Source organism: Asterias rubens, chromosome 2 (assembly GCF_902459465.1).
Source record: "Asterias rubens chromosome 2, eAstRub1.3, whole genome shotgun sequence".
NCBI classification, from domain to species: domain Eukaryota; kingdom Metazoa; phylum Echinodermata; class Asteroidea; order Forcipulatida; family Asteriidae; genus Asterias; species Asterias rubens.
The window spans coordinates 1,540,757-1,554,246 of NC_047063.1; the positions used below are offsets into that span (position 1 = coordinate 1,540,757).

At 40.9% G+C, this 13,490-nt stretch overlaps 1 protein-coding gene across 1 annotated transcript in view; it reads left to right on the plus strand.

Moving 5' to 3' along the window:
- The window catches only part of LOC117303673 (ubiquitin-conjugating enzyme E2 H), a 31,095-nt gene extending 17,980 nt beyond the window's left edge, over window positions 1–13,115 (plus strand). Inside the window, exons 3-7 of the mRNA XM_033787934.1 lie at window positions 3,396–3,470; window positions 7,991–8,030; window positions 8,498–8,550; window positions 9,717–9,845; window positions 11,448–13,115. Of these exons, the coding sequence (XP_033643825.1) occupies window positions 3,396–3,470; window positions 7,991–8,030; window positions 8,498–8,550; window positions 9,717–9,845; window positions 11,448–11,566 (416 nt within the window). The 3' untranslated portion in view covers window positions 11,567–13,115. The remainder of the gene's footprint in view (window positions 1–3,395; window positions 3,471–7,990; window positions 8,031–8,497; window positions 8,551–9,716; window positions 9,846–11,447) is intronic.
- The last annotated feature ends 375 nt before the right edge of the window (window positions 13,116–13,490 follow it).

Here is a 13,490-nt window from a genome sequence, read left to right on the forward strand (position 1 = left end):
AGACAATATTTTGTTCTGTTGTTCAATTCACAAAACTCCTGGAGTTAAAGGGAAGGTGTTTTGCGATCACTCTTAAAATGAATGGCAATAAAGACTTTGGGTTAGAAGCCTTCAACAGTGTTTGATAGTAATAAATAATAATAATGGTAACGCTTTGCAGATGGTGTATTCCTATTAAAGTATTGGGGATAATTCTTCCTGCATGGAAGACTCTTTGTGGATTTTTTGCCATATTTCAAAAACACGGCCAATTATATAGGATTGAAACAATCAAACGATTCCAAAAACCAAAGTTATACTTTTCCTTTAGGTGATAAGCGCAGGGAGTCAGTATGAATTTCGACTAATAATTCCTCTTTATTATGTTTATATTTCAAAACATTGTTACTGTAACTACACCGTCTGGTTGATGGTTAGTTTTAACTTCATGTAACCTTGATGTGGCTTCCTTGTTCTGTTGGCATTTTCCCATCAATTATGTGTTTTTTACAAGAATTGAGGTTGTGGTCCCATGTGTCCTGTAACTTGCAGTTTCTGATGTAATTGAGATACGTGATGGGATAGTGAAAGATGGAAATGGCTTGCTTTCTTTGCAATCCAATAAAATTAATATCTTTCTTCTGGACAAAACAAATATACATGTCAACTTAAATGGAATGTATACGTTTGGTTATCACTCTTAAAATGAATGGCAACAAAACCTTACTTGGTTAGAAGCATCAGCAGCTTTGCATAGAAAGCATTTTGATAACCATTTCACTTCAAAGAAATGTGGTTACAAAAGAAGACAGCAGTTTTTATTCCCCCAAAATTTACCAATTTGGCTTGCTCTTCTACAGCTAGGACATTTGCATGAAATATGAATTGTCTCTTCTCATTCCAAACAAGAAGTTAGTTTATTTCCCAAGCTCAATGTTGTTTTATGCCAAATGATCTCTGGCCTCGCAAACAAAAATATCAGTAGACCTACTCTTTTTCTAAAAAGGCATACCTTTGTTTTTTTGAATCGCTTGATTGTTTTAATCCTTTATAAATGTAGTTGTATACAATAAAATTCACCTGTTAAAATTTCATTACAAAAGGTGGTCGCGTTTTGGAGATATCATCAAAACTCTGGACGAATAATATGTCCATGCAGTAAGAATAATCCCTAATAGGAATACACAATCTGAGAAGCATAATTACCGCAATAACACTTGTCCGAGTCAAATTTTGGGGCAAAAAAAACCCCTGGTATTTTTTTACATAACCATATTACTTCAAAGTGAATTTGTTTCTCAAAATGCTTTACTATCAAAACCAGCTGTAGGCTTCTAACCAATAGTTTTTATTGCCATTAATTTTTAGTGTGATTATCAAACGTTTATCTTCCCTTTAAGACTGAAGCGCTCAACTCTTCAAGTCCTTTTGCATGATTCAAGATGCAGTCATGCTCTGCTCTTTACATAATGTATCTCGCTATTTACAACGTACAAAAGACATCATCTCATAAGATGAGGCTGTCTGACTGTTAAAAATCGTTGTACGTAGAAGAGAGAAAAATAAAAAAAACTCTTTGTTGTAAGCGTTGCCATTTCAAGTAGCTGTTTCGACCTTTAGTATTACGTCATAATAGTGACACATTTGCGTCATGATGGTTGGAACTGCACATAAACAGTAAAATCTGTCCTCTTTGGAAATTTACATGGTTGATTTGTACCGATGTTCAATATAGTCAACATTTGATCTAGTCAAGGCTGGAGTACAGCCAGCACTATGTGACAGGTTTAATGCACACATCATGCAGAAAAACGCACGTATAGACCTAGCCGTAAACAGTATCAATTGAGATGGGGGGGGGGGGGTATATAGTCATCGTTCCTTGTATTGCGTATACAATCAGAAAACCGTATATTGTGATGGCATGCAGGTAACATGACAGAGGTAGAGGTAGAAGGTACATTTACAGTAGACGTATTCACTCTATAAATTATTGCCAGTAGCCTGTTTAGAAACCTACAGTAGCTTTCAATAGTGTAAAGCATTTTCAGAAAAATTTCACTTCGGAATAATGTAGTTAAATGTAAAATGATATCAGCTTTTATTCTGGAGGAGTAATGCTTTTCAGATTGTGTATTCCTATAGGGAATCAAACGATTTTAGGAATTCCGCTGCCAAAACATAGGATTCGAACTGCCTCTAGCTGCCGGGCAACCTCGGTAGTCTAGCTGGTAAGACACTGCTCTAGAGCAAGGGTCGTGGGTTCGAATCCCACCCGAATAACATGCCTGTGATGTTTTTTCACAGGACTCGGGGAAAGTACTGAGTATACAGTGCTAACACACATCGGTGTATGGGTAAAAACCAAACATAATTTAAGTAGGAATTAAAGTAGGAGATAAGAAACGGAATTTTTTATGCAGAAGATCTGTTGACTTACAAAAATCATATTATCAGTTTCAATTGGGGTTGTAAGGGGTCACTTTAAAACATCAAAATGGAGTTCAGTTGCACTGCACAATTTCTCTTGCACTGGTAAACATATCTAGCCTGCAGAGTTTGCTATCCGGCTGTCTGAGTCTTTCAGATTCATACTGGGGTCATTGCACTTTAGGAAACAAACATTAAACATTCACGTTTAGTTGTGATTGATCTTCTACTGTGGAAATGTAGCCATGTGGATCATGTGTAAAGTGGAAGGTGTAAATTTACAGTGCATGCCACAGGTAAGACACCATCAACGTGCACATGGACGTCATGTTCTCTGTGTACAAGAGCATTAATGAATACTAATTTTCATATACACAGAAAAGGGAACAGACTTGTGATTTCAGATCAGAGAATATGACACAATGTTATTTTTTTATTAATTGTTTTGCCAAAAATGTCAATACATGCACACAAAAGTAAGAGAGGAAATAACATACAATTAAAATTGTATGAAAGCGTGTGGAGGCCAAGGGTCTGGAGCACGCGCAGGTACTGATTGCTGAGACATGGTGTGGGTTGGCTCCTGGTTTTGGCACTTGGGCAAGACACTGAACCATAATTGCTCCACATCACCCAGGAGCAATTGGGTACATGCCAGGGTAGACATTGTTATTGTGATTTACTAGCATAAATGTGCCCATTTGGCTGCCAGTGCTGCATACTCCAAAGGAATTAGGATGGCTTTAGGAATGCATACAAGTTTGATGAATAGGCATGATAGGGGTAGTAATAATGTACATGTAGTGCGCTTTGTGAGACCCTGATGGGTGTGACACAGTGATTAATAATAAAAGGCACATAAATAATAAATCAAAAATATTTCCAAGGACTTGTCCTTGTTCACTCCTGCACCAAGATTGACATACTCTACATGTATTTACTAACTTTCTCAAGTTGAAATTAGACATTTCTTTCTTTTTCTGCAGCTCCTTATGACGGCGGTGTATGGAAAGTACGAGTTGATCTACCTGATAAATATCCATTTAAATCTCCTTCAATTGGTGAGTAAGAATTTACAGAGTGCTTGATGCGTGTTTTGGTGGCCCTGACTAGAAATGTATTTGAGCTTCGGTCATTGGTGCAAGCTATTACATGTTTGTAGCAGCAACAAATGCAGCAGTCTACTTCCCTCTACTTAACGGTAGAGTCGAATGACTAATTTGAAGATTCCCCATGCCGCCAGGCAATATTGCTAAGACTTTACACACAATAGCGCCCTCCAACGCCTACCCACAATGCCCCATGACATGCTTGCCACAAAGTCGTCCTCTTTTCTCTTAGCCACAGTTGGGTGAGGACGTAAGTGTCCAACAGTTTACCCTTTTTCGAAACACCTTACGTTTATTGCTGAGATCTGAAATAAAGACTGAGATTGAAGTAGAGTTGTTGTTTAGTTGAAAATAAAGATCGTTGATTAAATGGGTAGATTCAAGGAAATTGGGGAGGGCGCCGACTGTCGGAACTGGGGGTATGTCCATTCCCCTGGACAGTCGGAGCTCTCAGAGGGCTGCGCCGGTGACACTCCGTCGCCAGGCTCGCAGCCCTTCTATCGGCCCCCACAGCCTCAGTCGGCTGCGTCGGCGGCAAGAAAAGGCAAGCAAGCCTCCTTTGTGATTCCACGTAGGCGCCCACAGAGACCCACCTGTGGTGGTTTTCGTGGGAACCAAGGACCGACGAATGCACGCACGTCGGCCCAAGGACAACAGCGGGCCCAGTCGGGCCGTGGTTTTCGTGCGTCCGCCCCCCGGTATCCCGGGCCGTGGCGGAAGTGACTTCCCTGTCTCCAGGCGACCTCCCGCCGACGGACCCGTGGGAGGCCGCCTTCAGGAATTTTTGGGGTCCTGGGCTCAGATCACGTCCGACAGGTGGGTCCTCGAAACGATCGAGTGCGGCTACGCACTCGAGTTCACCTGTAGAGCCCCTACTTGTGCATATTTCCCTACTGAACGCTATAAGCTTTACACACAATAGCAACCCCTACTGATCAACCCACAATGCCCCATGGCATGAACACAACGCTATGCTCCTCTTTTTCTTAGTACAGTAAATGGTACACATCTCTTTCCGACGGCTTCATGGCTTCTAAACTTACAACCTTTTTGTAGTAAAATTTATGTTTAAAAATTTTTGTAGAGTTTCAGCCAGTTTATTCTTATGGCTAACAATTGCAAAGAAATAAATCTCTCCATAAAAGGAGTACAATAAGGGAAGCACTGTCATCTGGCAGTTCTGTGCATCAGGAAGGAGACACTTATCCAGTCTTCAGTCATGCCCAGTGTATTCAACAGAACAGGCCACCACCAACAGAGGAGTTGTTTTTGCAAGGGTAGATCAAAAGTCCTCAAGTGACAGATCTAGCTCCAAAAAGACGAGTTGGCATGGCAAACACAACCCATTTCTTGGACTGATTACACCCGCCATAAACAACTCCTCATCAATCGTTCCCTCCCGGCTGCAATGCATTTATAAAGGGGCTCGGGATGGGCTCCTGTCCCTGCAGACAGGTTGTGACACACTCGTTCAAATTCTTTATCAAGACCGAGAAGTCCCACCCACTCCCCTCTCCAGTCCCCGGCACCTTTCTGTGTGTTACTCCACTCCTAGAGGGGGCTAGCCTGCCCATCAGAGGACTATGTGTCAAAACAATGCGTGGCCGTTTTCCTCCTGGAAGTACAGTTCCGGTGCTGGCCTGGCTCAGATTATTTAACTTTATGGCTGGCACAGTTGACCTGGGGCCGATTACACAAAGCAATAAAATTAATTGCAAGACAAATTGTCAGTATTACCATAGCGATTTGATTGTAATATCACACTTTACTTAGCAGTTAATTTGCAGTTACGCTCTATCTTAGCTCTTTGTGAAATTGGCCCCATGTAGATTTTTTTTAGACTAAGCATGAGGCTAGTTCAGCTTCATGTGTTCCCTTTCTGCCAGCCATGTTGCCCTGGCTAGTCCCCCACATTCATTAGTAGCTAGTCGAAGCCAACCTCATACAAGGTCATGCTTTCCATTGGCCTCGACTGACAGCGACCATTACAACCAATGTATTTCTTTTCAACTGCTAAAATCGACGGCTGGACTCTCCCAGTGCCAACTAGATGCCAGGGTATACAGCAGCCTTGATGATGTATTGTCGGTAACCCAAGCCAGCTCAGGGGAGCAGGCCCTAGGGGCTCCCTGGAGCATTTCACCTTGTAGGCCTGGCCTGAACTTGGGGCACCCCTGTTCAGGCAACCTGTTGTGACATCCGAGTCATCCTAGGAGAAAAATTCTTAGAAGTTGGGAGGACAGTTCATCCCCCTCTGGGATAACCCAAGTCCTTGGGGATTGCACCAGCAGCACTAAGTTGTCTTGGTAGCAATCCCCCAGTTGGCTCCTCCAGCAACTGTTGGCTGTTGGAACTGAAGGGACCTACATCCCTCTGGGACAACCTGTGTCTTTTGGGGATTTAACTTAGGGCAAGTCCACTTTGACCTTCGTTAGGTGCAAATTTTGATTCTGCAATATTGTTGGGGGCAAATGCAGCCAGAGGGATAACCCCTCCATAGCTCATTGCACTTGTGATCAATTACAAAGAAATGCTTTAAGTTTGGGAGGACAGGGCAGGTTGGAACCAGAGGGACCTACATTCCTCCGGGACAACCCAAGTCCTCAAGGGTTGGGAGGGGGGGGGGGGGATTGCACCGGCGATAATAGTCGCTCTGGTAGCAATCCCCCAGCCACTGCCGGCTGCCGGAGCTGATGGACCCATTATTACTGAGCGAGGGACCCAACAGTCCCTTCTTCTCTGGTTTGTGTACATGGGTCCGCCCAACCCAAATGGAAACAAAGGCAAAGAAATTGCTATACCCAAGACAAAACTGTCAGCCATACATGGCTCCTTTACCAAGCTCACCTTGGCCTGTCAAGGCCCTCCTTACAGCCAGAGGGGTCACTCTTCCTTGGCTTAATGCACCTGGGCCCAATAACAAAGAGCTGCTTAAGCATAAAAGTAGCTTTGTAAGTTGGGAGGACAGGACATGTTGGAACCAGAGGAAACCTACATCCCTCCGGGACATTCCAAGTCTTTGGGGGGATTGCATTGGCGGCACTACATCGCTCTTTTAGCAATCCCCCAGTCAGCTCCCCCAGCAACGTATGACTGTCAGAGCTGATGGCACCATTAACTGAGCTAGGGACCCTACAGTCCCTCAATCTCCGGTTAGTGTACATAGTTTCGCCCAACCCAAAACGAACTGCCCCTGTAAGGTAAAGAAAGTGCTTGGTACTGGGGCTACATCCAAGAGAGGGCAGTTGGCAGGCCAAAGGTGGCTCTGTAATAGGCCTAGATGGCTCATTTTGGCCGAGTAAGCCCCTCCTTTGCGGCACATGCAGCCAGAGGAATTAGCCCACCATAGCTCAATGCACCTGGGCCCAATTTCATAGAGCTGCTTAAGCATCAAAAGTAGCTGAGCACAACAAAATTATGCTTACTAGAATGAGGTTACTAGCCAAAATAGCATGTATGCTACCTCCCAGTTGCCCCTATTACGGCGATGGATGGATAACACCTGGCAATTTGGGTCTACCACATACAGCTAGCTGTTATCCAGAGTCCCCCTCCAGTCTTTATGTTAAGGGTTGTGTGACTATCAGCCAGGGGACACTGCCACACTGTCTAGCTGTGTGCAATAATTATTATAATAGTTGCTTCTTTATAGCGCGCATACCCGTCACTCAGTGATGCTTAAGGGGTTACATGTATCTGCATGTTATGTGGGACTACTATTGAATTAGAAGATCTACTCCTTTAACATAGCACCATGTTTACAGGGTGCTGGCGCAATATGCTGCCAAGCCAGCCAGGAACACCTAGGGGAACCCCTTCTTTTTTCGATAAGTGCTCTTGGTTCTTTTACGTTCTTTACACAACACACAGGACCAACAACTTTACGTCCCATCAGAAGGACAAAGCAATGGTTAGGTGTCTTGCTTTAGGACACAAGTGTCACGACTGGTACTCGATTCCACACTCTGCTGATCAGAAACACCAGAGTTTGAAACCGCTTGGCCATGACACTTCCAATAGTTATTTGTTTACTCACAGCCTTTCTCATTGCGAGTCTATGCAAATGTAGTATCGATCTACATGGTGACAGGTAAGTAGAGTAATGTATACTCCAAGCCCACAGTAGATTGGGCTGGGTCTACGAATAGTGCTTACCTGTAGAGCACCCCTCCCTCCTTTCCCACTATACTTGATTCTATGAGTGCTTACAAATGTAACACTTGAGAAAAATAGGACACTGATGGATGTAGTGCGCATGTCAAAGGGCGTCAGGGATCACTCTTCAAGTAATTATTTATTCGCAGACCCTACACCCACTACTGTTGGGTGGGCCTTTTAGCATTGCTCTTACATATTGTTTAGGTCCTTGATTTTCTATTGAAAAAACTGTCATTAAAATTTCAAATTGAAGCTACATGTGAATTGGAGAAAAGTTTTCAAATGTTTGATCCAAAATTATTCTCTTAATGCAGGTTTTCTCAACAAAATCTACCATCCAAACATAGATGAAGCGTAAGTACTCCTCCTGCAAGGGATTGGTCTGTTTTCCTTACTTTTTTCTTTTCAAAGTTGTCCCTCCCAACTAAAACAGCCCCAAGTCCTTCATAGCTTTCAAGAAAATTCAAACAATTTCCCCAATATCATTTTATGATATGGTTAAGTTTACATATTATATACAAAGCCTTCTGAACTATTTCTATCTGACTGCATTTAACGACAATCTAGACAGTATTTGACTGTGTTGGTACTCAGTTGTTCTGTAATAAATAAGTTTAACAGCTGATCATACGTATGAATTCCCAGTGCAGTGTGCACTTATCCAGAAACAAAGAGCAGCCTTACATTCATTTCAATATTCATTTTAAAAGAAGGTTGCTTTAAACAATCTAGACCAAATACTCCTTGCTCCAATTGAATAACTGCACGTTTTTGATTAAAACCACACATCTCAGGAAATGTTGTTCTTTTCCTTTACACAGCTCAGGGACTGTATGCCTCGATGTAATCAATCAAACATGGTCAGCGTTATATGGTGAGTCATTTTTCTTCTTCTAGCAGCTCTCCCAGTTTCCAAAACAGCCCTTGTTCGTTTTCAGTGCCAACATGTTGGATTGAAATCCAGGCTTCACAAACCTCAGCTAAGCATTGCTTATTCTGGCAGATATACCGCTGGACAGAACTAATGTAGGTCACCATCCAATACTCCATGAATTGCCATTGTATAATTAGATACTAACCTCAAGTCCCTTGTGTGATTTACTAGGACACTTCGTTGATCTAACTAAATCCAAATCCATATATGATAATTCAACATCCAAACTCTGATTATGGTGGCACACCAAGGCTTGGAACTACACGACACTTCATCTTCAGATATACTCTCAAAATCACCAAAGTGATTTGTAGTTTGACATCACACTTTGCTTAGCAATTAACAAACAACTTATATATATATAGATAAATATTATCTCTTTGCGAAATTGAGCCCAGACCTGCCATGATCAGTTTCTAGTGCAATCCTCAGTCCAACACCTTACTCAAAACTCAAACTGTTGGACTCTGGTTATGGTGATATGCCTGATCCCATGTAAAGCAAGATCTATTTACTAGTGCAGTGTAAACTCAAGAAAGTGGATTGTCAAGAAGCTACAAAATATGCACACTCTTCCCTGGACACTCTTCCCTGGAGAAATTGTTTATTTTGATAGTTGATTTTATTATTTGGTTATACCCTTACATCGATGTGTGTAAGCACTTTTCTGAGTTCAGTGAAAAATCACAAGCATATTACTCAGGTGGGGTTCAAACCCAAGACATTTGCCAATCCAGAGTATCTATGTCTTACCAACTAGACCACCAAGATTGATTGGTAGCTAGAGGCAGTTCAAATAAAATATTTTAGCGATTTAATAGATGTTAACTTGGCATCGGGGATAAAGAATATTATTTGGTTTTACCCCTACACCGATGTGTGTAAGCACTGATAGGCCTGCTCAGTACTTTCCCGAGTTCTGTAAAAAAAAAATGTAAATCATAGGCATATTACTCAGCAGGGATGCGGAGCCTCGACCTTTGTCAATCTAGAGCAAAAGATGGAACCAAGTATTTTCAATTTGTCATTCCAAGGCAGGTAACTCTTAAAATCGCCGTTCTGCACCACTTTACCAACTTCAGTTATAACTGTTTTTATCTCTTCAGATTTATCCAACATTTTTGAGTCATTCCTACCCCAATTATTGGCGTACCCCAACCCGGGGGATCCCCTAAATGGAGATGCTGCAGCTATGTATCTGCATAAACCAGAAGAATACAAGAAAAAAATCAGGGGTAGGTGTTTAATCTGTTGGTTTTTGTCTTTCCTTTTTTATTGTCAAGGTTTGCTGTTACACCTTGTACACAAATCTAAACTCTCTGAGTTTTCGTGGTTCTGAAAGAATGGTTTGTGTAACAACTCGATGTTACAGCAATATGGTTGTCTTCCAGCTTTCTCCTGCAAACCATCAGAGCATACTGATCGAAACAATGGGTTGTTACACCACTAACTCTTAAATAATTTGGGGAGGAACAAAACAAAATTACCAGAGCTGGATTTGAATCAACGATCTCAGGTTTGACATGCCGGCACTCTATCATCTGAGCTATATGTATCTAACCCTATGTTGGCGGCCTCCCTATTTTATCAATATCTTTGTTCGGAGGTGCCAGTCAGAAGCCACGCAACTGCTAGCTGCCGTATAGCCTGGTATCATCACACCAAAGTGTACAACCTGGGAAGTGGAAGTCGGGGAATACCTCAAGCAGATCTGCTTCTTTTTGATATCGTATATCTAATTCTTTTCAGAACCACCACAACTCAAGAGAGATTCATGTACTTGGTGTTACTGCAAACCTTACTCCACCATGCAAAGTTTCAAATCATACTAATGTACATGGTGTTACTACAATCCTCACTCTAGATTGTATCTTCACCATGTAAAGTTTCAAATCCTACTCATGTACATTGTAACAGCAAACTTACTAGGCTGTATCTCCATTGTGCAAAGTTTCAAATCCTACTCATGTACATGGTGTTACCACAAGCCTTACTAGATTGTATCTCTATTGTGCAAAGTTTTAAATCCTACTCATGTACATGGTAACAGCAAACTCACTAGGCTGTATCTCCATTGTGCAAAGTTTCAAATCCTACTCATGTACATTGTACTACTGCAATCCTCACTCTAGATTGAATCTTCACCATGCAAAGTTTCAAATCCTACTCTATACATGGCGTTACCACAAGCCTTACTAGATTGTATCTTCACCATGCAAAGTTTCAAATCCTATCTCATGTACATAGATTGTATCTTCACCATGCAAAGTTTTAAATCCTACTCATGTACAAGGTGTTACTGTATTTCCACTGACCAAGATTGGGCCAAACACAAAAAAAATATTAAGAATTGACAAACCATTTTACAAACTTAAAAAAAGCTTGTTGGGATTTTACCAACCCTCACGTACCCCTCATTTATTGTGAGAAGAAACAATTTATTTACTTGCCCGGCGGCCTAGTAAAGGAAGGGCTTTTACTCATCGCCGCTGTTGTCACTCGCATTTGGCGACTGGGTGACCACTAATTTCTAACCATGGCAATCCTTACGTATCTCCACCATGCACAGTTTCAAATCCTTCCCGCGTACATGGTGTTACATGGTGTTACAGCAAACTGTGCAAGATTATGAGCAAAGTTTGCTAAAAGGAAGTAACATTTGGTCAGGTTCCCTGTCTGAACCCTGAGGTTGATATTTCTGCTAACATTTCATGCAAAGGGACCTGTCTATTTTGTTCTTAGTGCCTCAGTTTTGTAACAATTTAAGAAACCCAAGATATAACCTTTATAAACATCCATTGAGACTTGTCTTCATCTTGTCTTGATCTTCCATACAGAATACGTGCAGAAATACGCAACCGAAGAAGCGTTACGAGAACAAGACGCCCAGTCGTCATCTAGTGAAAGCTCCATGAGTGATTTCTCCGAAGATGAAACACAAGGCATGGAGCTATAGCATGTACTGTAACTCCGCTATTTTTTTATATTTTTAAACATAGTGTATTTATGTGGGAGCATTTTTTATACTGTTTGGAGGAAGGGTAGGTCTTCAGTTGACATCAACGTGTAGTGTGAAGAAACTACCAGAGCCCAACATTTTAAATTATTTATTGAAGTTCCCTAATCTATACCCTTCTTTAGTTTTTTTCCAAACTGTTTTTTCCTTCTTTGTCTTGGAATGGTAATCTCAGTGTGCCAAGTTTGATTGTGTTCAAGTCTTTGCCATTTTTTGCAACAAGGAGAGTCAGAGTCTGATCTCACTCTGCATTATGATTTCAACTGCAGCACAAGAGGTTTCCTTCTGGACCAAACGCCCTCTATCATTCGCCATACCCACAGAACGGTTAATCCAAAACACCTCCCGTTATTGCTGGTTGAAATTCTGTAAAATATCATTTCATAGACTCATTACTGTTGGCATAGATTACTCATTTGACATAGTTTGGTATTCGCATGATTAAGATTGTCAAGTGCTGCTCTTTAATTTTGAAAGTTTGAAGTCAAGATTTCTTGAGAGTTGAAATCAATCAAGGAATCTTCTTTGTTTGTTAGTTTTAGAAATAGGTCAGACCAAAAATGTACCGCAGTTCGAATGAAATTTGAGAATTTCGAGGAGTTTTGAGATCCAAGACCCATAGTGCTAGTGTCCCATCCAAGATTTCTTATGGGAAAGTGTAAAATGGGGAAAATCTGAAATGGCACATTCTGGAAGAGTGCCCTGGGAATAGGTTTCACATTGAAAATTGGGGATGATCTTTCATACTGGCTGATTGGATATGATTAGAATGTTTACACACAGTGAAAGAAAGTAAACCAAAAGAACTCCGCTCCATTCTAGCTTACTAATGCAACCTCAACTAATACCTAAATTATTGCCTCCCAACTCGACTTTTTAAACGTTCTTAATTTATTTTTAGTGTCATTCTTTTATAATTTATGTATTTATCCAAATCATGCAAATAACACACTGAAATTATACAATTTTGTAATTTCTACTAATATTTGGAAGAGATAGCAAGCCTCAGACACAGTCACAAATTAATTGTTTTTAATTATTTGTCTTCATTTTGTTGAGAAGAACTTGAAGGTTGGTTTCTTGTGCCCCTCCATGACATACCCCAGAAACATTACCGGCTTTTGTGTTACCCTCAGAGGTTCAACTTGTCAGCCAAACCAGATTGATGATTTACGATCCTGGATACAAGTAATTATCAAAAGGTAAAATGTTGAATTTAAATCTGCTTTCTTCGTATGAAGTTGGTGGAAACTTGAACCATTCATTCACTTGCTGCTTTCGAAAGAACAATTTTAACTTAGCATCTTGCTTAGCACTTTGCATAGCATGGCAATGTCTGTTAATTGCAGTGAAATCTTGTCTTGTTATGGAGAACTGGAATGAACATGTACAACTTTTCTCCCCAAATCATACTTTCAGGCCTGATACTTCACAGAGGCAATGAAGGCGATTTCCCTCGTGCCCCCTGGCCATTGCCTTGGTGCCCTTGAAATGCTACAGTAGAAGTTTACAATTTCCTCATAGGATGCCTTTTACCAAGCATAAAATGCCTTGGTGCTCATGACTTTTCATAAAATAAATATACAGGCCTGTACTTTTGGCCTGATGCTTTTGAAACGCAACATTTGAAGCGATCCCAACCTAATGTTAAATCATCACTCAAACTTCCTGATAACAAGTTTGTAAAATAAACTTTCTGTACTCTCCAAATATACAGGAATGTATTCCCAAAGCACAAATATATAATTGTAAAACAGAAACAGTATTTAAATTAATGTCAATGGAATCCCTTCCTTCCACCATTTACTAGTGTTAATATTTTTGTGTAAAAAAATAATATTAATCCAGTTTAAAATATTGTAAA